Genomic DNA, 24,632 nt, shown 5'->3' with positions numbered 1-24,632 from the left:
TTAAAAGCTGCAGCAAAAATTTTACCAGCAGTTTACTACTCTAAACTTGTTATTTATAAGTTTCTTTGGATTTACAACATCTGCTCTTTATCAATGATAAATTGTCATTAATTAGTGTCTCCTATTTGTATGTGATGCTGGGCACTTGAAGATCCCCGCTTTTAAAATCTCCTGCATTCAGACTGCAGTCCATGGTGTCTCGAAGAGTCAGACACGACTGAGTGACTTCACTTTCACTTTTCACTCTCATGTATTGGAGAAGGAAATGGCAACCCACTCCAGTGTTCTTGCCTGGAGAATCCCAGGGATGGCACAGCCTGGTGGGCTGCCATCTATGGGGTTGCACAGAGTCGGACACGACTGAAGTGACTTAGCAACAGCAGCAGCAGCATTCAGACTGAGAGTCAAGTTCTAAACTGATCATAAAGTAAACCCCTGTTATGTGCAAAGTAATATGTTGATGAAGGCTACATCATGAATTATAACAACATACAGGTATATATGGTGTGAGGGGCTTCCTTCCAGCAAGGGAAGCAAAGTTAAGCAAAGACAAAATAATCCATTTCCCATCTTTTGCTATCCACAAAGTCCATTTATCAGTAAACTTGGCTTCAAGTTTTTGTTCTTATTCCTTAATAAGAAAGAGTGCTGATCTTTGTGTTGAGTGGAGTTGGACTTTGAATAATTTGGATGATTTTTTTTTTTTTTTGGTGAAGGTAATATATTAATCCTTTCCTGCACTGCTGCATATAGGGTCAGCATCATGGGAAGTTGTTTGAGGGAAATACTTGGCCTCAGCACACTTAGGATTTTCCTCCATAAATGCCGTTTCCTGGTGCTCTCTTCCCTTGTGGTCAGGAAGTTCATCAGGTGTGTTTAGTTTGCAGAACCATTTTGTGTGCATAGGGGCAGGAGGATTAAGGGAAACTAGCAACGTGGATCAAAGCCCTAGTGACTCTAGATGGTACTATGCTTAGTGGTATTAAAAATGCACTTCACTGGGAATGCAAGAACAGTCCAAGTCATGACTTCTCAGTGAAAAACAGAGATGACTCTGGAAAGGGAAGGAGTGTTAGAAGTGATGCTGACAGGCAGTTAGAGTTTTAAGGGTAAACCGGAGGCAGATGAGAATAAACTGCTAAGTAAAACACATAAACATCTTGAGTAAGCTTTCTAAGTTAGAAATAGAAAACTGCTGAGTTTTTTTTTTTTTTTTCTGAGTAGATTTCAGGCATCTTTTCATCCCTTAATGTTGACTTTCTCCTTTTTCCATATAAAATGGATGGGAAAGTGTTACCAAAAGAGTTACCAAAAAGCAAGATTATAATGGTGAGAAGCACTGCTCAGAGCAGTGGTTCTCAAAGTATGATCCTTGTGAGGCAGGAGATAGATGAGCCCCCAGCACAAACAGTCAGAGTTTGTTCTCTGTGGACCGATACTCCAAGACGAAAATAGCAGGACAATTGAAAGAGAGGAGGCTAAGCCCTGCCCAGATAAATGAAAAGAGACCACATATTATTCATTCTCGAAGTCAGGAGACTTTGCTGACTACACATGCACAGAAAGACTCCTTGGAGATCAAAAGGGGAGTGATGCTGCTGCTGCTAAGTTGCTTCAGTCGTGTCGGACTCTGTGCGACCCCATAGATGGCAGCTCACCAGGCTCCACCATCCTTGGGATTCTCCAGGCAGGAACACTGGAGTGGGTTGCCATTTCCTTCTCCAATGCATGAAAGTGAAAAGTGAAATTGCTCAGTTGCGACTGACTCTTAGTGACCCCATGGACTGCAGCCTACCAGGCTCCTCCGGCCACGGGATTTTCCAGGCAAGAGTACTGGAGTGGGTTGCCATTGCCTTCTCTGGGAGTGATGCTAAGTGACAGTAAATACTCATAGGCATCTTTGGTAGAATTCATCTTGACCAAGACATGTGTGGAAGGATCCTGCTGCTGCTGCTGCTAAGTCGCTTCAGTTGTGTCCGACTCTATTCGACCCCATAGACGGCAGCCCACTAGGCTCCCCCATCCCTGGGATTCTCCTGGCAAGAACACTGGGATATACCAAATATAGACTCTGAACCAGGCAAATCAAAATGATTGGCCAAAGGAAACCTGAAGAAACACATAAAGGCAACTGAAACTACCACAAGGGTGTGACTCTCTGAGTCTGCCTTTGTGTCTATCACCAGGTACTGTTCTCTTTTTTCCTCCTAATACTTTACTAGTTTCATCGCTTTCCATCTTTGTGGAATTCATTTTTTGCAAAACTGAAGAGCCAGGGCCTTGTCATTGACCACTCGTCAAGTGGCTAGAATTTGGTGCTCTCACTGCCGTGATCTGACCTCAATCTCTGGCTGCGAGCTGAAGTCCTGCTTCAAGCCACTGTAGGCCAAGGCTACCTGGGATCACTTGAACCAGCAGTATCAGTATCACCTGGGCATATTTTCTCAGGTCCTATTCTAGACCTACTGAGTCAGCAGTTTGGGGGCTTAGGACACTAATTTGTGCTTTGGTGAAAGCTCTCCAGGTAAACCTAGTGGGTATCAACATTTGAGAACCACTGGTGTAGTGATTAAGGGTATGACATCTGGAGCCAGATGGCTGTATTTCTTAGGGCAATTCATTTGCTTGTTTCCCATCTGTAGAATGGTAGCTGTACCAAACTCACAGTGTGGTAATGAAGACTACAGGAGCTAAAACCTTAGAATAATGCTTGGCCACTGTAAGTGCTGTGTAAACATTTAATTGATCATGACGACGATGATGATCCTCTTTATAGGTGTTATTTTCATTTTTTCCACCCACAGGCTATGTTTCACAATTTATACCATGGCTTTGTGTTTACCAGGAGATCTCTTCTAATATATTAGAGTTATTTTCCATGGCTCAAGGCAGTATTTCTCAGCATGTGCTCCATGGACCATTTGCATCAAGATCACCTGTGGTGCTTATTAAAATGCAGATTTTTAACTTCTCCCCAAACTTAGAGTGATGATCAGAATTCTCTAGTGACAATTCTGCATCCAGAAATTTCAAAACCACTGCTCTTGGATAACAAAGACTATCATCTTCATTTTGCAAATGGGCACAGGAGGAACAGGGGTAGCATATGCTCAGGGAAATAAGAACTAGGAAGAAGAACTGGATTTCTGACTTTGTGTTATATTGACAGATTATGCTGCTTCTTTGTGGCTTTATTTGCTTTATTAAGAATTTTATTTCGGTTGTGTCATTTTGTTTACTGAGACCTAGCATTATTGAACCTAAAAATAACACTTACCTTATAAAGCTAGAACTATCAAGGATGATGAGTTCCTGGAAAATATACCTGGACTATTATCCATGACTCAGCTAAAACTTTCAGTTGTGGCTGTATCTAATACATCACTCTTGTGTTACAGATGAAGCAAAAGGGCTCAAAGAGGTTGAGAAAAATTGTCAAAAATCACATGACCAGATACCAGCAAAGTGGAAAGTACAGCCAACTGCCAATCCAGTGTCCTCTCACCAAATCACACTGTCCTAGTTATTGCTGATTTAAATGATTTAAAGCAGCACTTAAAATTTTAAGACAATTTTATACTGCTCCCATAAAATATGGTCTCAGCAGGTTTTTTTTTTACTTTTATTTCATTTAAACATATGCTAATATCACATCTTCCTTTTAATAACAGTGATAAATTGATAATATCCTGACAACTCAAAGCTCCATTGTATATTGCTTTTTCATCAGTTCGAAATGGACTGTTCTAAAGCAATTAGATTGACTTTTCAAACTGTGATGAAGTGGTTTTGGCTTTTCCACACAGGGCATACAGGTCATGCATACATTCTCTGTTTACAGTCAAGTTCCCACACAGTATTAACATGCGTTTAGATAACTTAGGTCTTAATTTGAGGCCATGCATGGATATTTATCTCCCCTACAAGTCATGTTCATGTAGTTGGTGGTAGGACAGAAGTGCTATTCATGCCAGGATCACTTGATTAACTTACAAAACAACTTTCTGTCTCCATTGTTTGAATTTTTTATATTATATATGAACTTCATCTTAATGCAGTCATCTTTTCCCATTTCTCTTTTCTGCTAAGTTTCTTTTCATCATACCCTCAGCTGGTTCACTACTATCTACTACCTACTTAATTACTCCTCATTTGTTATATCTCAGCTCAATTGTTACCTCCTCATAGAAGTCTTTTTTTTCTTTATCTCTTTATATAAGAATATCCTTGACCCCATATCCTTCACTCTTTATAAATTTACAGTATTTATTTCTTCATGGCACTTACAACAATATGTAATTTAAAATTTTGCTTATTATCTCTCTTTAAACACACTTGACTGTGAGGTCCATGTGTCTACCATGCAAATGTTTTCCCCAGTACTAAGCACAATGTCTGATACATAGTAGAGACTCAATCAACATTTGTTGAATGTGTATGTCTGTGAGTTGGTGTGGCATTCCATAGTCTGCTTAGGGCTATGAGCTTGTGTTGTATCTTGGTCCTTATAAAAAACTTCTTTTGGCTGATCTCCTTCCGTGATGGATAATAACACAGACACAGTGCTGTCTACCTAGTCGGACCAGACCTCCTAGACCATTTGGACCATAGCACCTTATTGTGAGTGAACCTAGGTTTTCTACATCATTCTACACCGTGATGTGCTATCTTCCAGAGCCTGTATTCTGTGGTAGCCTCTGGCCACACGTGGTTATTGAGCACTTGAAATGTAGCTAGTATGAAGTGCCATATGCTGAGAGTGTAAAATATACATTGTATTCTGAGGATTTAGTACAAAAATATAGACTACCTCATTAATAACTGCTATATTGTTTACTTATTGAAATGAAATTTGGATATACTGGACTAAACAAAATATATTATTACATTTTATTTCACCTTTTTCTTTTAAAATGTGCTATAGGAACATTTAAGATGATATATGTTGATCTTTGACAAGCATTATATTTCTATTGGACAGTGCTATTCTAAACCTAACTAGTTCACCTCTGTTGTTTGGCAATGTAGATGGAAAGTGATCCCCTAAAGGTTATGACAAAATTGCAGGCACCTCTCATAGCTTGCTCCAATCTTGTTAGACATACACTAAGAGAAGGACTAGCACTTCTGGAGAGGGGCTCAGGTGGAATTTTGGTACTCTCTTAATGTCCAAGCATGAGGCTCACATACAACTTATGTTCCAAGACACAGAAACTTTGCTACTTGCCATATATATATTGCTTAAAATAATACTGGGATCAGAACCCAGGTCTTTCAATTACACCGAGTCACTGAATTACTTATAGAGGGACCTATTAATAAAATTATACCTTCCTTTTCAAATGTAATACTAGCAAATTTTAAAGAGCTGTTAATAAATTATATAGGTTTTATAAAAAATCAATTAATGAGGAAATGACACTTCAGTCTTCAAATAGAAAATCATATTGTATATTCTAATAAATTAAACAAACAGAAAATCACATTATTATTGCCATACGCCCTATATCAGAGGATTAAGCTGGATGACCTTTATTTAGCAAAGGAGTATACTTCATATCAAAACAAGTCAGATAGGAACATGAACTCTACTTGTGAATAAACACAAATCTAATAGCCATTCTCTGCAAAGCTATAAAAGCTCTCTTGGAGACCCAACACTGCAGTTTCAAAAACTGGTTGCTATATCTTATTCCAAAAGCCATCACCACTGACACATCAGGCACACATCTCTTCTTAGAGGAGACAGATTTTAAAATAATTAACAGTCTTATGGACTCTGTGGGAGAGGGAGAGGGTGGGAAGATTTGGGAGAATAACATTGAAACATGTAAAATATCATGTAAGAAACGAGTTGCCAGTCCAGGTTCGATACACGATACTGGATGCTTGGGGCTAGTGCACTGGCACGACCCAGAGGGATGGTATGGGGAGGGAGGAGGGAGGAGGGTTCAGGATGGGGAACACATGTATACCTGTGGCGGATTCATTTTGATATTTGGCAAAACTAATACAATTATGTAAAGTTTAAAAATAAAAAAGAAAAGAAAAGAAAACATAAAAAATAATAATAATAAAATAAAAATAATTAGCTTCCTCATCATGATCTTATGGTTCATTCACTAGTTTACCAATTAGCACCAGGCATTCTAGGTGGTCAAGATACTACAGTGACCAATGAAGGCAAACTTTTGCTCTTTGGAGCTTAAATTTTCATCCTTCAATATTTTCTCAATAAGGAGAATGAAATGATAAAGCAAGTCTAAGCCATGCTATCTTAGAATGCCATAGGTGGCTTTTTTAAAAGTTGGGAATTGAAATGATTTTGAGACTTTCTATCTTGTGTCTTTCTTGGGAAATTTGAAAATGGAGGTGTATATAGAAGATGGAGGTGCAGAAGACACTACGTATCCAGTACTAAATAGTATTTTTGAATGAAAGTGTCAGAAGACCCGGTTAAAACTTCAAATAAAACAATTGGACTGTGTTAAGGGAATTTCCAATCATTTTTTTTTTTTTTGGAGTCCTAGCATAGTTATTCTGCTCTTCTTTCTTTAGCTGGGACATCCCAATCTATGGTGAATCAGATGTCTTAGTTCTTGCCTTCATTAATTTCAGGAACTCCCAGTCAGAATGGCTCTCCTTCCCACTCACCAAAGACTGACTCATCCTCATTCTCTCACAGTCTGCGTCCTGCCCCTATCCTCGCCCTTTGGCACATTCTCTGTTTACATTTCCACAGGTTCCCCTTCATCCCTTTCAAGCAAGCGTTCTTTAGATGGCATTTTTCCCCTTAAAGTTCAGCCAGTAGATGTCTCCATTACTCCCTTACAGCCAAGACCTTGGCAAGTAGGGTTTAATAATTTCTTTAACCGACAACAAGGAGGAGGATTTGATCATTTGCCTAAAATGAGCAGATGCTTGGGAGGACACGTCTTCATCCTACATCCCTCCCTCCGATATATGTCACAAATGAAAACTACTTTTCCTCTCTTTTCCAGGCAAAAGAAAAGACCGATTTAACGAAGCATGCAAGACGCCAACACCCTCCTCCTCAGTACATCCAAGTTTCCTTCTCTCTGAGCCACCCAAGCTCTGCTTCTACCTTTACTCCAGGCCACCCACCCCCAACCCTTCACGCTCTCGAGTCATCAGGGAACTCGAGTGGGTGAAAGGACTGCTGCATCCCGCGCCGCTGCCTCCTCCGTGCCGCCTCGGGTTCAGCACTGGACAGCTCCCGCCCCAGCCGAACAAATGGTACTCGGCTGATTGACAGAGGAGCCGACCAAACAGAGAACAAGACGAATTGAAGCCGCCCTACAAGGGCTGGTTGCGGCCAAGCTGCCTCTTTAAACTGGCTTTCCTCCCGAGAGTAGGGAGAGGCAGGAGTGTGGTTTGTGGCCAAACCTAAAGACTCCAATTAACCAGCTGCCTAACCCTCTTGGCTCCGGAGAGGCAAACATCTTAAAAGAAACCCTCGCTCTCTGGGACTCGCCCCTGCGCTCGCTGTGCCGGTCTGTGCGCGCGCGCTCCGCGTCTCCGGGCGAAGCGAACGAGGAGGAGCCAGAGCCAGGAGGCGGGAACGACCTGCCACGGGTGAGATGATGGAGCAGCGTCTTCGGTGGCCGCGGCGGCAGCAGCAGCAGCTCTTGAACACACCTCAATGAGAGCGGCGGTGGAAGGAAAGACGTAAGCAGGCTAACTATAGCTGCCGGCTGCAAAAGGGATGTAACCTGTTCGGTTCAAGGCTGCGAGGTGCGTAATCCTGAGCCGACCCATTGTGGAGCGGGAGCAGCCGGCGTTGCCACAGGTGATTTGATTTCCTGTGACGGTAGCTTAGTCAGCCGGGCATATTTCGGAACATCCCTATTTTAAAGTCCTTTTGGACTGGATGCCTGCTGGAGAAGGGGGAAGACCCCTAGCAAAAGTCTTACTGCTGACAGACTGACGACTACAATTTAAAAAGTGACTCCTCCCGTTAGCTCCTCTCCGCTCTGCGAGGCAGATGGGAGTCATGGCTTGCCCCTTCCTCTTCTGCCTTCTGCTTGTTCATTTCGGATTGGGAGCTATTGGCGCCAGCCGCGAAGCTCCAAGTCGGCCGGATTCCCCTCGAGAGAGGACCCTGAGGGCGAAGCAACACGCCCAGCAGCCGGCTCGAGCCTCTGCCTCAGACCCCTCTGCTCCCTGGAGCCGCTCCACCGACGGCACCATCTTGGCGCAGAAACTCGCCGAGGAGGTGCCCATGGACGTGGCCTCTTACCTCTACACCGGGGACTCCCACAAGCTGAAGCGAGCCAACTGCTCCAGCCGCTACGAGTTGGCGGGCCTGCCGGGGAAGTCGCCTGCCCTAGCCAGCTCCCATCCCTCATTGCACGGGGCGCTGGACACGCTGACACACGCCACCAACTTCCTCAACATGATGCTGCAGAGCAATAAGTCGCGGGAGCAGAACTTGCAGGACGACTTGGAGTGGTACCAAGCGCTGGTGCGGAGCCTCCTGGAGGGTGAACCCAGCATCTCCCGGGCGGCCATCACCTTCAGCACCGAGTCGCTGTCCGCACCCGCCCCGCAGGTCTTCCTCCAGGCCACGCGTGAGGAGAGTCGCATCCTGCTCCAGGACCTGTCCTCCTCAGCACACCACCTGGCCAACGCCACGCTGGAGACCGAGTGGTTCCACGGCCTCCGGCGCAAGTGGAGGACTCACTTACACCGTCGCGGCTCCAATCAGGGGCCACGGGGCCTGGGCCATAGCTGGCGGCGCAGGGACGGGCTGAGCGGGGACAAGAGCCATGTCAAGTGGTCTCCGCCTTATCTGGAGTGCGAGAATGGCAGTTACAAGCCTGGGTGGTTGGTCACTCTCTCCGCTGCTTTCTACGGGTTGCAGCCTAACCTGGTCCCGGAATTCAGGTAGGGAGGGGTAAAAAGATAAAAGGCAAAACCTTCCTTCCGGTTTCGCGGGTGGCTGTGAGTGTGGAGAAGGAACACTTGGCTGTGACCCTTACGCCTCCCACCCTCAAAGCCCAGACCTGGGCTGAGGGACACCCCACGCAGCCGCAAATGCTTAGGGACAAGAAGCGCCCCGCGTTTGTCAGCTTCAGACGCTCAGCGAAAGCTTTTCTCTCAAATCAGTTTCCCTGCAAGGAGAGATGCCGTTTCTCTCTAACCCTCGGGAGAGTAGGGAGGGGAGTTCCCTGTTAGGGGTGATGCACAGAAACCTGGCGAGCTCAGGGCATGCTAGCCAGGCGCAGACTGGTGAACATCTAATGAGACTAGAGAAGGGAGCAGGAAGAGAGTTCGTTTTTTCCTGCAACTTCGGGATAGCCTCCGCCTGCTTCCTCCTACGTGTGCAGTTTGGGGCGTCAGTCTGTTGTTAGTTACCAGAGCGCATGATGAAAACAGTCAATCCCGCCGGCAGTTCTGTACCCTCAGCAGTGAGTCAGTTTCAGCAGCATAGCTGTCTCCCAGATCCAGACTTTGCAATTTGCTCTGTGTGCTCCTTCTCATCTCCCTCCTTCCCCGAGTCCTCCCATTTCCTGGTCCGCTCTTCCTCTTTTTAGGCACACCTAAGCGACTTAGCAGCAGCAGCAGCAAGGGTTCTCTGGCTCTTCAGGTGCTCACCCTTTATAAATGAACCTGATTGAATTAGCCTAGGAAGGGAGGGATCAGTTCTCATTGAATTCAGTCAGGGGACTCAGAGGAGACTTAACAATTCTGTAGTTCTGCATTTGTGGGAAAATGAGAATGTGCAAATTAGCAGGGGGTAATTTGTGCCCTGGGATGTGCCTGATCTTTGGGGTGAAGAACTTTTAGAAGTAGCCCTTAAGAGTGAACGTGAGGAACAGAAAGATAGAAACTCCAAAGAGGGTCTAGGAGAGGGCCATAGATTAACTGGGACCCTTTCCCCATTCCCAGTGGGAAGAAGGTTTGGGGGGTAAAGGCTGCTTCTGTACTTTTTGGGAACCTGGGCAAAAGTGAGGCACCTGTATGTGTTTTAATGCCCTGCTGGCACATAAAAGAATGATAACCTGGTGAAAGATACCAGGGGAAGTGCTGGGTGGGTTAATGGGAGGAGTCAGAACACTTATTTGTCTTGGCATTGTCATTTACTGCTGAATGACCTCAAGAAATCTGCTTAATCTCTCTGGCCCTCAGCTACTTATTTATCAAGTAAGGGAGGTAAACTAGCAATAGACAGTCTCTAGGGAGACATCCAGTTATAAAATTCTGTAGCTGTTAATGCTGGCAACACTTGAGATGACATGAATGAAAAATAACCCCTTTTCTCTGACATTGGATGACCACATTAAATGTTTTTTGTGTTTCTCTCTTTCAAGGATCTTATCTTAAACCAGCATAACTCTTTCCTACGTTAAAGATAATCTTATTTCCTCCTAATTTCTGCAGGATCCTATTAGTCAGAGCTGATCCCAGGTTTGAGCATTTGCCATATTGCTTGCTCAGAAGAGGAAAGATCAGCAGATCAGCAGATGCCATTCACTGCCAAAAAATTGCTTTCGGCCTTCACATAAGCCTTTTCAGGGAGTCCCAGCTTCCAGGATTGAAAGATCCATCTATGTATCCATGTATCTATATTATCCATCTATCCACCCATCTTACTAATATATACTTTATACTAGGCTCTGTGCTCTGCTTTGCATGTATTATCTTGATTAATCCTCACAACAACCCTAAGAGTTAGGTTTTATTAGTTTCCCAATTTTACAAAAACAGAACCTGAAGCTTCTTTCCCAAGATCATGCAGCAGTTAAATAGCAGCAGAGGCAGGATTTGAGCTCATTTCATACTTTTAATGACTATGCTAAACTCTGTCTCATAAAGGTGTCCTAGGAGTGCTACGTATATTGTAGCTGATGCATAAAAATATATGTATTTTCAAGGATCAGATGTGGGACTGGGGATGAGTCCATTTATTCTTAGAACTGTTTCTCATAAGGCTCAGAAAGCATACATTGTCTAAATGAACTCAGGCCTTTCTGCCAGTCAAGATAAAAGGCTGAGGACACAAGGGGTCTGAGGTCATGAGGGTTCACATGACCCTACCGAGTTTTTGGACTATGTTCAGAAAATAGTTTGTTTCCTCCGGCTGAGTCCCTTTAAGTGCCTTCATAGTCACTGATGGTGTTCTTCAGCCAAGGCACAAAGCCAGGCCATTTAGTGTCCGGCTCTCTACAGAATCTGGCTCCTTCTAGCAGCATGCATGAAGAGCAGAGTAAGTGCTCTCCTTTGAGTACTTTTGCCCCATGTCCTGTGCCACTCAGGTACCATATCGAGGATTCACACAACTTATAGAAACTGGAAGCAATCTTGGAGAGATCAGATGGTCCCTCCTGTTTCATAAAGAAACAGATAAGAAAGGTGAAGTAACTTGTCCAAAAATCACACATCAAGTTTTTAACAACAGCAGAAACAGGGTCTAGGCCTTCTTGCCTCTGGTTCACACTATGCTTGCTATATATGTATATGTATGCCTAACATACAAGCCACTCCAGTGTTCTTGCCTGGAGAATCCCAGGGACGGGGGAGCCTGGTGGGCTGCCATCTATGGGGTCGCACAGAGTCGGACACGACTGAAGTGACTTAGCAGCAGCAGCATGCCTAAAGTATATTGACCTCTCTGGACTTCACACACAACTTATATTGAGGAACATAGTTTATTCTCTGTCACCTTTTAGAACCAGAAATGTAGCCCATATAACACAGCTCTTGATTTTAAAAAATGGCAGTATTTCACACATTTCAGAAAATTTCAATGGGCCTTTTCTGTCTCTTCATACTAATAAAAGGCAAAAGTTTTTGATGCTATTGATGTTTTATCATCTAAGATGTGTATTCTAAAATTTTATAAGTGAATAATATTGTACAGGTATGGTAACAGGATAAACACCAAATGAATTTTTGGGAAACCATGACTGGGAGCTCTAATCATTATTTTAAATATATTTTGAACCTATAGAGTGTTATTGGGTTGGCCAAACTGTTGGTTTGGGATTTTCCATACAATGTTAACAAAATTTTTGGCCAGCCAAATATGTGTCAAATGCCTTCTCTATAACAACAACAACAAAAAGATCTACTGATAACGCTTTTCTCATGGAAGAGAAGAGGAGGAGAAACTTTGCAGTTAAGGTTTTCATTTAATTTCAGTTAATATTTCCCCAGGTCTTGCTTTTAAGACTCAAGCATTTAAATTATACATTATTTATAGAGAGTGTAAATCTGAAACATGACATTCAAAAGCACTGTGGAGAACATGGTCAACTATCTTCTTATATCAATGCCTATCACTGTAAAACACCTCTCAGAATAAATTTTATTCCCCTCTGCTTCAGAATGACACAAATTTCTTAAATTTTAAGGTCTAGCATAAGACTCACATGGGAAGAGAAGTTTATTGCTCTTCCTTTTCTCTTACCCCCAAAATGACATTAGTTGCTTTACCTAAATGCGTCCTGAGTCTATCGTTATAGGCTTATAGTATCAACACTTAAGTTCTCATCTTCTATCCCAGCAAAAAAAAAAAAAAAAGAGGAACAACTTAAGATACATCCTAAATTGTATTTATTTATCACATAGGTTTGTGATGTCCTTGTAGAGTTTTCTTTAAAGTTAAGTCCTTTGGTTTTGTGTAGTAATTTTTCTATGTGGAACTTAAAAGTACTATATGGAGTTGGATCCGAAATCTTTGAGATCACAGAAAGATTGCTAAGGATGAATATAAGGTACCTAGTGTTGGCTGAATTTAAATTAAGGTAAAGGAAGCTTTGGGAATTAATTCATACTTGATGAGTTGTAAGGGATTTTAGAATTCATTTGCTTTTTTTCCCCTCTTCTCATTGTACAATGGAGGAAACTGAGACCCAAAGGGCTAAAGGAATTTGTTAAGAGTGGTACAGCTTTTTTAGGGTGAGTTAGAATCACTGGGAACCAATATATCGAGCATCTACTATGGATCAGATGCTTTATAAATATCCTACTGCATTTAATTCTTAATATTCTCAGGTAGGCTTCCCTGATGGCTCAGAGGTAAAGAGTCCACCTACCACTGCAGGAGATGCAGGTTCAATCTTTGGCTCGGGAAGGTCCCCTGGAGAAGGAAATGGTGTTCTTGCCTGGGAAATCCCATGGAGAGAGCCACCCTATTGGGCTACAGTCCATGGAGTTACAAAGAGTTGGACATAACTTAGTGACTAAACAACAATATTCTTGTAGTTACAACTTCAGAAAAGCTGAGCAACTTACCCAAGGCAGCCAGTTAGTAAATTAAAGAGGTTAAATCAAACTTGGATCTATCTAGCTATCAGGCTTGTATTGTCTTTCTACTACCCTAGGCTCTTGATCGCCAATTTTGCTTTCAACTTGCTGTTAAAAACATGATATTGGCTTGAAATAGTTAATATATTTGGTCAAAGACATGATAGACACTTGTTCTTTTTGGCCAATTGTATAATCAAGTGTGTTGCATAGGGAGAAGAGTATTAGACTTGAGGGAGAACTTTGCCTCAAGTCCCAGCTTTGTCTCTGGCTGTATTACCTGTCTGGAAATCAGTTTCTGTACAACTAAATGCGGAAACAGACTTGATGACATCCATATACCTTTGTAACTCCTTGTCCTGTGAATTTTGAAACTACCTATCCAATGGGTAATAAGGAGGCTTTGGAAACAGGGTTCATACACACGAATGCAGTACCCTGTGGAAATGATGACTGATGGGGGAGTAGCATGCAGAAGAAGAGGACACCAAGTGAATGTTAGATCTGAATTTTCCACCATAGTGTGGAAATGCTATTTGAACATTGTTGTCACTGACTCCTGAGGGGTTACTTTACTTTCTCTCCTTCACAAACATATGCCCACACAACTCCATCAGAGATTTTGTTACAGATCTCTGCTTGGAACAAAAGAGGGCAAGAGAAATGACCATTTTGCTCTAGGCCACACATGTCCTGTCTCTCTTGTGGGTCCTGGTAGTGGTGAAAAGGGTTACCTACAGGAACAGCACAGAGCTGTCTACCTCAGTAGTAGATCAAAGAGTTTTTAGATGGACTTCTGTTATTGAGGCTTTTGAGTTTCAATCTTTAAACTGTGAATAGTGAAGTGTATCTCCTTTGGGATTCTGTAAAGACTAAATGAAGAACTGTCATCCCACAGGAGGTTCAGTAAACATTTTGTATCATGGCTTCTGTCTTCCTAAATACTGTCCTCAGCTGAACACTTTCTTATTTTAGGTATATTAAACTCACATGATTTACAGTAATTTATAATCATATAATGGTTTAGTTTCATTCCTAATTATTGTGAAGGCTTGTAATTACAGTGGATCATGGTGGAAATACGGACCTTGGAGACAGGAGATATTGGACCCAGGAAAGGACCACATCCTTGACTATTGTATTACCATGGGCAGCAGTTGTCTTTTCTTTTTTAAATTTTTATTGTAGTTGATTTACAATGTTGTGTTAGTTTCAGGTGTGCAGCAAAGTGAACCAGTTATACATATACATACATCCAGTCTCTCTTCGATTCTTTTCCCATATATACCATTACTGAGTACTGAGTGAGCTCCCTGTGCTATACTGTAGGTCCTTATTAGTTATCAGCAGTTGCCTTTCTAATTGATGATTCTTCTGTAAATTAAATGGGGCTGTACTAGGTGACTTGTTGGGTTCCTTATAATCTAGAGATCTACAACGTTGTATATAAATTAAAGATGTCACTTTAACTCTTGAAGTTTTGATTGTAATACTGAAACCAATTACTGTATGCTCATTTAAATGCAGTACTCTTGCTTGGAAAATCCCATGGATGGAGGAGCCTGGTAGGCTGCAATCCATGGGGTCGCTAAGAGTTGGACAGGACTGAGCAACTTCACTTTCACCTTTCACTTTCATGCATTGGAGAAGGAAATGGCAACCCACTCCAGTGTTCTTGCCTGGATGATCCCAGGGATGGGGGAGCCTGGCCGGCTGCCGTCTATGGGATTGCACAGAGTCGGACATGACTGAAGCGACTTAGCAGCAGCAGCAGCATGTTCAGTGTTTGACTTTATCATGGTGATTTGCTAATAGGATATTTAAAGAAAGCCCTCTCATTGTACACTGAATTAAATATATATGTATGTTAAAGGAAATGAGAATTCCATTCAAAATAAGAATAAATATGATCTGAGTTTCTAGATGTTGAAAGATCCCCTGAAATTTACTTAAAAGTCAACAAGAAGCTGTTGCACAGATTTCTAAACCAAGGGCCTCAGTATACATGGGTAATTTCTCTCCAAGTAATCAATGTTGAGGCATCCTAAAGCTCCTTACTTACTTTTAAAAACAACCTGTCTTTGATTTTCCCTTTGTAGTTGGTGTTAAAACTTCAAAGAAGGCTATTTAGTGTCGTTCAGCATTATTGTGCCACTTTTTAGCATACACATTTGGAAGCAGAAATGGGATTTCCAAGACTTGAATAAATGACAAGAGTTTAGGCCTACCTTCTGGGGAGAGAACTAATGCTCTCACAAGACTGATTTTACAGCCTCAAATGCTAGATAGGTAAAATTTTACTTTCAACTTCATGAAAGCATCAGTTTGTTGATCACCATTCAGGGTTTTAAGGCTACCCTTTTCTAACACTCACTGTTTTATGATTATACTGTAATACCCTGGAATGTAAAAAAGTATATTGTTGGTGTTATTTTGTACTTGGTTGGTACAGAAGCATTAGGGCTTTGTTTGTTTTCTCTCTTCAGTTCTGGATTGATGTTCAGCGTTATTTAAACACAATTACTAAAATCAGTTCAGTTCAGTACAGTTGCTCAGTTGTGTCTGACTCTTTGCGACCCCATGGACTGCAGCACGCCAGGCTTCTCTGTCCATCACCAACTCCCAGAGCTTGCTCAAACTCATGTCCATAGTGTCGGTGATGCCATCCAACCATCTCATCCTCTGTCGTCCCCTACTCCTCCCGCCTTCAATCTTTCCCAGCACCAGGGCCGTTTCCAATGAGTCAGTTCTTCGCATCAGGTAGTATTGGAGAAACTCCAAAGTACTGGAGTTTCTGCTTCAGCATCAGTCCTTCTAATGAATATTCAGGACTGATTTCCTTTAGGATTGACTGGTTGGATCTCCTTGCAGACCAAGGGACTCCCAAGAGTCTTCTTCAACATCACAGTTCAAAAGCATCAATTCTTCTGCGCTCAGCTTTCTTTATAGTCCAACTCTCACATCCATACGTGACTACTGGAAAAACCATAGCTTTGACTAGATGAACCTTTGTTGGCAAAGTGATGTCTCTGTTTTTTAATATGCTGTCTAGGTTGGTCACAGCTTTTCTTCCAAGGAGCAAGCGTCTTTTAATTTCATGGCTGTAGTCATCATCTGCAGTGATTTTGGAGCCCCCCAAAACAAAGTCTTTCACTGTTTCCATTGTTTCCCCATTTATCTACTATGAAGTGATGGGACCAGATGCCATGATCTTAGTTTTCTGAATGTTGAGTTTTAAGCCAACTTTTTCACTCTCCTCTTTCACTTTCATCAAGAGGCTCTTTAGTTCTTCGCTTTCTGCCGTAAGGGTGGTGTCATCTACGTATCTGAATTTATTAATATTTCTCATGACAATCTTGATTCCAGCTTGTGCTTCATCCAGCCTGGCATTTTACATGATGTACTCTGCATATAAGTTAAATAAGCAAGGTGACAATATACAGCCTTGATGTACTCCTTTCCTGATTTGGAACCAGTCTGTTGTTCCATGTCCAGTTCTAACTGTTGCTTCTTGATTGGCATACAGATTTCTCAGATGGCAGGTCAGGTGACCTGGTATTCCCATCTCTTAAAGAATTTTCCACAATTTGTTGTGATCCACACAGTCAAAGGCTTTGGTGTAGTCCATAAAGCAAAAGTAGATGTTTTTCTGGAACTCTCTTGCTTTTTCAATGATCCAGGAGATGTTGGAAATTTGATCTCTGGTTCCTCTGCCTTTTCTAAATCCAGCTTGAACATCTGGAAGTTCATGGATCACGTACTGTTGAAGCCTGGCTTGGAGAATTTTGAGCATTACTTTGCTAGTGTGTGAGATGAGTGCAATTGTGTGGTAGTTTGAACATTGTTTGGCATTGCCTTTTTTTGAGATTGGAATGAAAACTGACCTTTTCCAGTCCTGTGGCCACTGCTGAGTTTTCCAGATTTGCTGACATACTGAGTTCAGCACTTTCACAGCATCATCTTTTAGGATTTGAAATAGCTCAACTGGAATTCCATTACCTCCACTAGCTTTGTTTGTAGTGATGCTTCCTAAGGCCCATATGACTTTGCATTCCAGGATGTATGGCTCTAGGTGAGCCAGACACCCAGATCACACAATCATGGGTCATGAAGATCTTTTTTGTATAGTTCTTCTGTGTATTCTTGCCATCTCATCATAACATCTTCTGCTTCTGTTAGGTCCATACCATTTCTGTCCTTTATTGTGCTCATCTTTGTATGAAGTGTTCCCTTTGTATCTCTAATTTTCTGGAAGAGGGCTCTAGTCTTTCCCATTCTATTGTTTTCCTCTATTTCTTTGCACTGATCACTGACAAAGGTTTTCTTATCTCTCCTTGTGTTCTTTGGAACTCTGCATTCAAAGAGGTATATCTTTCCTTTTCTCCTTTGCCTTTTGCTTCTCTCCTTTTCTCAGCTATATGTAAAGCCTCGTCAAACAACCATTTTGCCTTTTTGTATTTCTTTTTCTTGGGGATGGTCTTGATCACTGCCACCCGTATGATGTCATGAACCTCCATCCATAGTTCTTCAGGCACTCTATCAGATCTAATCCCTTGAATCTATTTGTCGCTTCCACTGTATAATTGTTAGGGATTTGATTTAGGTCATACCTGAATGGTCTAGTGGTTTTCCCTACTTTCTTCATTTTAAGTCTGAATTTGGCAATAAGGAGTTCATGATCTGAGCCACAGTCAGCTCCTGGTCTTGTTTTTTCTGACTGTATAGTGCTTCTCCATCTTTGGCTGCAAAGAATGTAATCAATCTGATTTCAGTATTGACCATCTGGTGATGTCCCTGTGTAGAGTCTTCTCTTGTGCTTTAGGAAAAGGGTGTTTGCTATGACCAGTGCACTGTCTTGTCAAAACTGTTAGCCTTTGACCTGCTTTGTTTTGTACTCCAAGGCCAAATTTGCCTGTTACTCCAGGTATGTCTTGTCTTCCTTCCTACTTTTGCATTCCAGTCCCTTATAATGAAGAGAGCATCTTTTGGGTGTTAGTTCTAGAAGGTCTTGTAGGTCTTCATAGAATTATTCAACTTCAGCTTCTTCAGCATTACTGATCAGGACATAGACTTGGATTACTGTGATATTGAATGGTTTGCCTTGGAAATGAACAGAGATCATTCTGTTGTTTTTGAGATTGCATCCAAGTACTGCATTTCGGATTCTTTTGTTAATTATGATAGCTATTCCACTTCTTCTAAGGGATTCTTGCCCACAGTAGTAGAAATAATGGTCATCTGAGTTAAATTCACCTATTGTAGTCCATTTTAGTTCACTGATTCCTAAAATATCGATGTTCACTCTTGCTATCTCCTGTTTGACCACTTCCAATTTGCCTTGATTCATGGACCTAACATTCCAGGTTCTTATGCAATATTGCTCTTTACAGCATTGGACTTTACTTCCATCACCTGTCACATCCACAACTGGATGTTGGTTTTACTTTGGCTCTGTCTCTTCATTCTTTCTGGAGTTATTTCTCCACTGATCTCCAGTAGCATATTGGGTACCTACTGACCTGGGGAGTTCATCTTTCAGTGTCATACTTTTTTGCCTTTTTATACTGTTCATGGGGTTCTCAAGGCAAGATTACTGAAGTGGTTTGCCATTCCCTTCTCCAGTGGACCACATTTTGTCAGAACTCTGCGCCATGACCCATCCATCTTCGGCGGCCCTACACGGCATGGCTCATAGTTTCACTGAGCTAGACAAGGCTATGGTCCTATTCCTCTGCCATCTTAAGTAATCGCAATTACTAAAATAATACATTGGAATTTTGGTAGCTTTGGCAGCTTGATGGCCACTACATGCAAACAGGCAGTTCACTGGTCTTGGGGCTATTCTTGGGAGACTGTGCAGCTAATAGCATCATTAGGCCCTTGCCCAGCATGGCTATGGCATATACATTGGCTTGTTTTGCTGGTCTTTTAGCCTTAAATCTTATTTTTCAGCTTTTAGCAAGAATCCTTTTCTAGGTATAATTTCTACTTTGACTGGGCAGTTACTCATCTGGTCAGTCTTTCTTCCTAACACTTGACCTATGAAAAGATTTAGGTGGATAGGCTGTTCTATAAAATACTTCTTAGTTTAGGGAAAATTAATGTCCTTGACCAAAAGTCTTTCTCAGGTACCCCCTTGCCCAGCTCATCCCATTTTCTACAACACTAAACTTAATATAGGAACCATGACTGACCAAAGGATGTTACATTGCCTCCAAGCAATCACAGGGTTCATTTAGTTTTATCACCTTCATTATAGGTAGAATAACAGAGATTAGCTTAAATGTGATCTGACCCCAAGATAATTTTTTCCCCAAATCCCTATTTCCTTTTAATTAAAGAAGGCAGTCTCTATTACAGTTAACTGATACTTATAATTAACTGACATCCAGTTAACTTTTATTGTAAAATCTGTTATAACTTTACCCCATTTATATCTAGAAATCTTGTTCAATTGGCAAAGTTCCCAGTTTGCTTATAACCTAAAAGGGAACTTAGAATTATGTAAGATTTTAGTTTACTTTCTTGCCCTAGTTTTCTCAACATTTATGTGTTTTATTCATTGTGTATATGCCTTATTGCATTATTGTGGAAAGTTTCTTAAGCTAACACAACACATGGCTTTTCTCTCAGAAAGAGGAAAAGGTACTGTAACATAATGTATTTTCGTCAAGTCTAAGATGTACCTTTTCTACATTCTGATGTCACTCAAATTGAGATCTGTCTTATGATTGAGGGCATGGGCATGTCATTTTCCATTGACAGAAACTTTCTTTTAGTGGGGTACAGAATGTAATAATGCATCTTATGATTAATGGCATCTTATATTTGATGAACTGGGATAATAGAAAATGGGAAATTAAACTCCATGGTCTCTCCAACTACAAAGTTCTATTATCATCTATAAGTTATCAAGATGCAGCAAAATATGGCATGAAGAAACAAAAAAACCCTAAACCTTACTTCTGCATATCAATTAGATTGCTATTTGTCTTCATAATAATTTTGTTAAACAAGACAAGCTATACTAAAACATGTGGTATATGTGAAATATACAAAACAAGGGGCCAGAAGCTGCAGAAACTTTTATTTTCAGAATAGGTATGGTAAGGATTATCAAAATCTTTCCCCCACCATCTGGCAAAGTATTTCACTCATACTGTGGGGAAATGCCTAGTACGGCAAGAATAAAAAGCCACTTATAAACTGAGAATAGATCTGTCTATTCTAAAGTGCTTAGAGGTTTCAAGGTGGAAAGAAAAACTTTGTGGTGTAGCCATATAACCAGTTTGGTTAAAGAGATTTAAATGGAATTATGGAGGTGTGTGTTTTTTCTCTTCCTGCTTTTATCAGTTGCATAAAATGGAATGAAGAATTTGGCTTTCCCCTTCTTTGAAGCATTAGACCACTCTGTAGACCAGGGTTTCTCAGCCTCAGAACTATTGACACCTGGGGCCAGATAATCATTCATTGTAGGGGCTATCTGGTTCAGCAGTATCCCAACTCTACCCACAAGATGCCAGTAGCAACCTCCCTGCCCAGTGTGACAATCAAAAATGTCTACTAACATTGCCAAGTATTACGTTAAGGGGTAAAAATGCCTCTGGCTGAAAGTTGCTGGTGTAGAGAGAATACATAAAAAATGCTATTTTGTGGCTATCCTTATTTCAGGAGTTCTATATGTATTTGTGTGTGTCTGTGCATGTATGAGTTTGTCAGATCACATTTCTATTTGTTTGGAACATAAGATCATTGCATATATAGAAAATGGTATGACTAAGAAATAGAAAATTTTGATGAATCAATGGAATATTAATTTATATTTAAATGTCATTAAGGCTCAAAAAGAACATCTGGCCAAATTATCTGCAGATTTTGTTTCTAAACATGGTTTTGCTACTTATATAGTTAAATGACTTATGTTTGAGATTTCTCATTAAAGGATGCATTTTGAAAAGAAAATATGTGTGTGTGTGTATGTGTATGAATCTGGGGGGACCAAGAGAAGAGAGACAGAAAAAGTAGGGGATGGAGAGGAGTGGGGACATGGAACAAATGGGGATGAAAGAAATGATGAAAAACAATTAACAATCTATTATGGTGTGGAACAGTGTTTTACTTTATCATGAAGCTCTGTTTATGACGGAGCACTTTCACAGTTCTGATAAAACTGAATTATTCTTTTCTAGAAAGTAGTGAGAAATCAAATGCCAGAAGATTTAATCATTATAAAGAAAGGTTGATTGTGATTGCATTTTAGAGCTTTATCTCAAGAAGTCAAAGCTATAATCGGGCTGATGCAGAGCTTATCCCATTAAAGGAATATTAATAGCTTACAATATATATATTTTAAATGCTCTGTTTTTTCTTTTTTAATGATTTTTTTGTTTGGTTTTTGGCTGCATTGCATGGTTGGCAGAATCTTAGTGCTCTGATCAGGGAGTGAACCCAGGCACTCTTCAGTGGAAGCCTGGAGCCCTAAAACTGGATCACCAAGGAATTCCCTAAAATGCTCTTTTCTGCTTTAACTTTATTGATTCAACTAGAGTTGAATTTGAAATTTTTATAAATGAAATTTCCTAGAATAATAAGTGACATATAGACATTATATAAGATGGTAACATGTTTAAAGATGCAGTTTTTAACATTATTAATGTCTAGACCTGATGCTGGGAAACACTGAGGGCAGGAGAAAGGGTGACAGAAGATGAAGTGTGGATGACATCACATCCATGATTCAAAGGACATGTGTTTGAGCAAACTCTGAGAGATAGTGAAGGACGGGGAAGTCTGACCTGCTGCAGTCCATGGGGTCACAAAGAATTGGATACAACTTAGCGACTGAAAACCACCACCACCTAGAATCTTATCAAAAGAGACCTTAAAAAATAACAATGACCACATGATAGAAAATAATGTTTAGGCTTCACTGTGCAAAGTACTGTAGCACAAACTGATGCATGACTACTTCCTCCTGTGCTATCAATAAACATGTAATACATGTGAGCTGCAGTGGCAAGGAATGAGCAGATGGCAGCTGTATATCATGCTGATTACAGAGAAATGACAATGAATGATGTGAATGTAAAGAGATGAGTCCAAGGCTCATGAAAAGAAAGATGAACATTATTATTTTTTTGGATAAGGCAAACTTTTGAGAAAGCTGTTTCAGGTACTGACTTAATTAGTTTTGTGGGAAGGCTCTCATAATACAGCCCTCTGAAAATTATTTAGAAATCTGTCTTTCCACTTTTTTGAGAAAGAGGCAAATAACAACTGGAGCATTCTTTAAAGGAACGATGTTTTAGTAAATATCTTGGGAAAGCTCCTTTTTGAATAATTAGACTTGTAGAAGTAAAAAGGATTTTGTTGTTTAGTTGCTAAGTCGTGTCTAACTCTTTTGCGAGCCTATGGACTGGAGCCCACCAGCTCTTCTGTCCATGGGATTTCCCAGGCAAGAATACCGGAGTGGGTTGCCATTCCCTTCTCCAAGGTATCTTCCTTGGAGACACAGGGATGGAACCTGTGTCTCCTGCATTGAAGGCAGATTCTTTACCACTGAGCCATCTGAAAAGTCCCCAAAAGGATTTTAGAGATCACGTAATCTGACTTATTTTTACTTTTACACATGAGGATACTGAAATCAAAGAAAGTGGTGACAATCACTTGTGTTAGCAGTGGCTGCAGTGAACTTGTAGTTTAGTTAAAAGGCACAGACAAAAAGATCCTGAGTCCTCAAGTAAATGCTAACTTCCATCCATTATTCACTGATTCCAAACTTGGCTGGGTATCGTGATCACTTAAAAAGCCTGATAATACCTTCCCAGGCCCTCCCCAAATCCTGTGCAGGAGATAAATCTATATCAAAAACAAAATCTTCATAATTCAGAATCAGATGGTACTTAAACACAAACTTGGGAAAATGTAAACAGAATTTGATAAGGTTGAAGCATGTAATTCCTTTTATAAGATTTTAAGAATAAGAACTGAAAGTTGTAAATGCTTAGCAACTTTAGTTTTAGTGATTCACAAAACCTGGCTGCTGGCTATGCTGGGTACCTGAAGCTTTCCAATATTGTGAATGACCCTCCTGGCAGGGGTAGGATGACTAGCAGGTCATGAAGGCAGGGAGATCATAGGTACTGAGCACTAGGCTGTATCCTGGTTCTCTGTCACTTTATTGTGAGTTATTCTTTGTTTTCTCACCTTTAAAACAGGGACTATCATGAGAGCAGCTGCCTCTTGTAATTGGTTTCTTTATGTCAACTTTCTATTTCCTCAAACAGTTCTACTAGTCTTTCAAATGTAAGGACCATAATTCATAACTTCCCATATTCACTACCATTTGAAAGTGCCTTGCATATTTCAGGAAGTATGGAATAGCTGGGCTTTCCAACTTCTCTGATAGGATTTCAACCAAAGAATAAGCTATCTATAGTTGTTCCATTCTTGGCTGTGAATGAATAAACTGAAATAATTGACCAGTAATGGAGGCTGAAGAATGAAAATCTAGAACTTCTTGTAAAAACCAGCTGAGTGCTTTTCTTGTTCCCTGGCTTAAAATTGTACAGTGAGACCCTCTCTAAACACAGACAGCAGAAGAACTCAGGGGCAAAGCATTTTTTTTTTTTTTCCTTCACCAGCATGCCTGGGAAGACATCCTGTGGGTCCTCGCCTCTCTCAAGCTTGTGGCTGGCAGGTCTTGTCATTTGTTGTTTCCTGACTTACTTTGTTATCTTTTATTTTTGTTATTGTGTTTAGTCCCTAAGTTGTGTCCAACTCCTTGTGACCCCATGGACTGCAGCATGTCAGGCTCTTCTGTCCTTCATTATCTCCTGGAGTTTGCTCGGATTCATGTACATTGAGTTGGTGTTGCTATCCAACCATTTCACCCTCTGCCGCCGCCTTCTCCTTTTGCCTTCAATCTTTTCCAGCATCAGGGTCTTTCCCAGTGAGCTGGCTCTTTGCATCAGGTGGCCAAAGTAATGGAGCTTACCATCCACAGTGACTTTGGAGCCCAGGAAAATAAAATTTGTCACTTCTTCCACTTTTCCCCTTCTATTTGCCATGAAGTGATGGGACCAGATGCCATGACCTTCATTTTTTTTAATGTTGAGTTTTTAAGCCAGTTTTTTCACTCTTCTTTCACCATCATCAAGAGGCTCTTTAGTTCCTCTGCACTTTCTGCCATTTGAGTGGTATCATTTGTATATCTGAGGTTGTTGATACTTCTCCTGGCAATCTTGATTCCAGCTTGTGATTCATCAAGCCTGGCATTTCACATGATGCACTCTGCATATAAGTTAAAAAAGCAGGGTGACAATATTGTCTTATATGTCAGTATTGCCTTTCATGGTGAA

At 41.1% G+C, this 24,632-nt stretch overlaps 1 protein-coding gene across 1 annotated transcript in view; it reads left to right on the top strand.

The window, feature by feature from the left end:
* The first annotated feature begins 3,660 nt into the window (after positions 1-3,660).
* GPR158 (G protein-coupled receptor 158) overlaps positions 3,661-24,632 on the top strand; it is a 305,034-nt gene continuing 284,062 nt past the window's right edge. Inside the window, exon 1 of the mRNA XM_086334347.1 lies at positions 3,661-8,907. Within this exon, the coding sequence (XP_086190473.1) occupies positions 8,006-8,907 (902 nt within the window). The 5' untranslated portion in view covers positions 3,661-8,005. The remainder of the gene's footprint in view (positions 8,908-24,632) is intronic.

This window comes from Bos grunniens, chromosome 13 (assembly GCF_055505025.1).
Source record: "Bos grunniens cultivar Pamir isolate PY7600 chromosome 13, Bosgru_T2T1.0, whole genome shotgun sequence".
NCBI classification, from domain to species: Eukaryota; Metazoa; Chordata; class Mammalia; order Artiodactyla; family Bovidae; genus Bos; species Bos grunniens.
The sequence above is the reverse complement of the archived record's forward strand: the minus strand, read 5'-3'. Positions and strand labels throughout refer to the sequence as shown.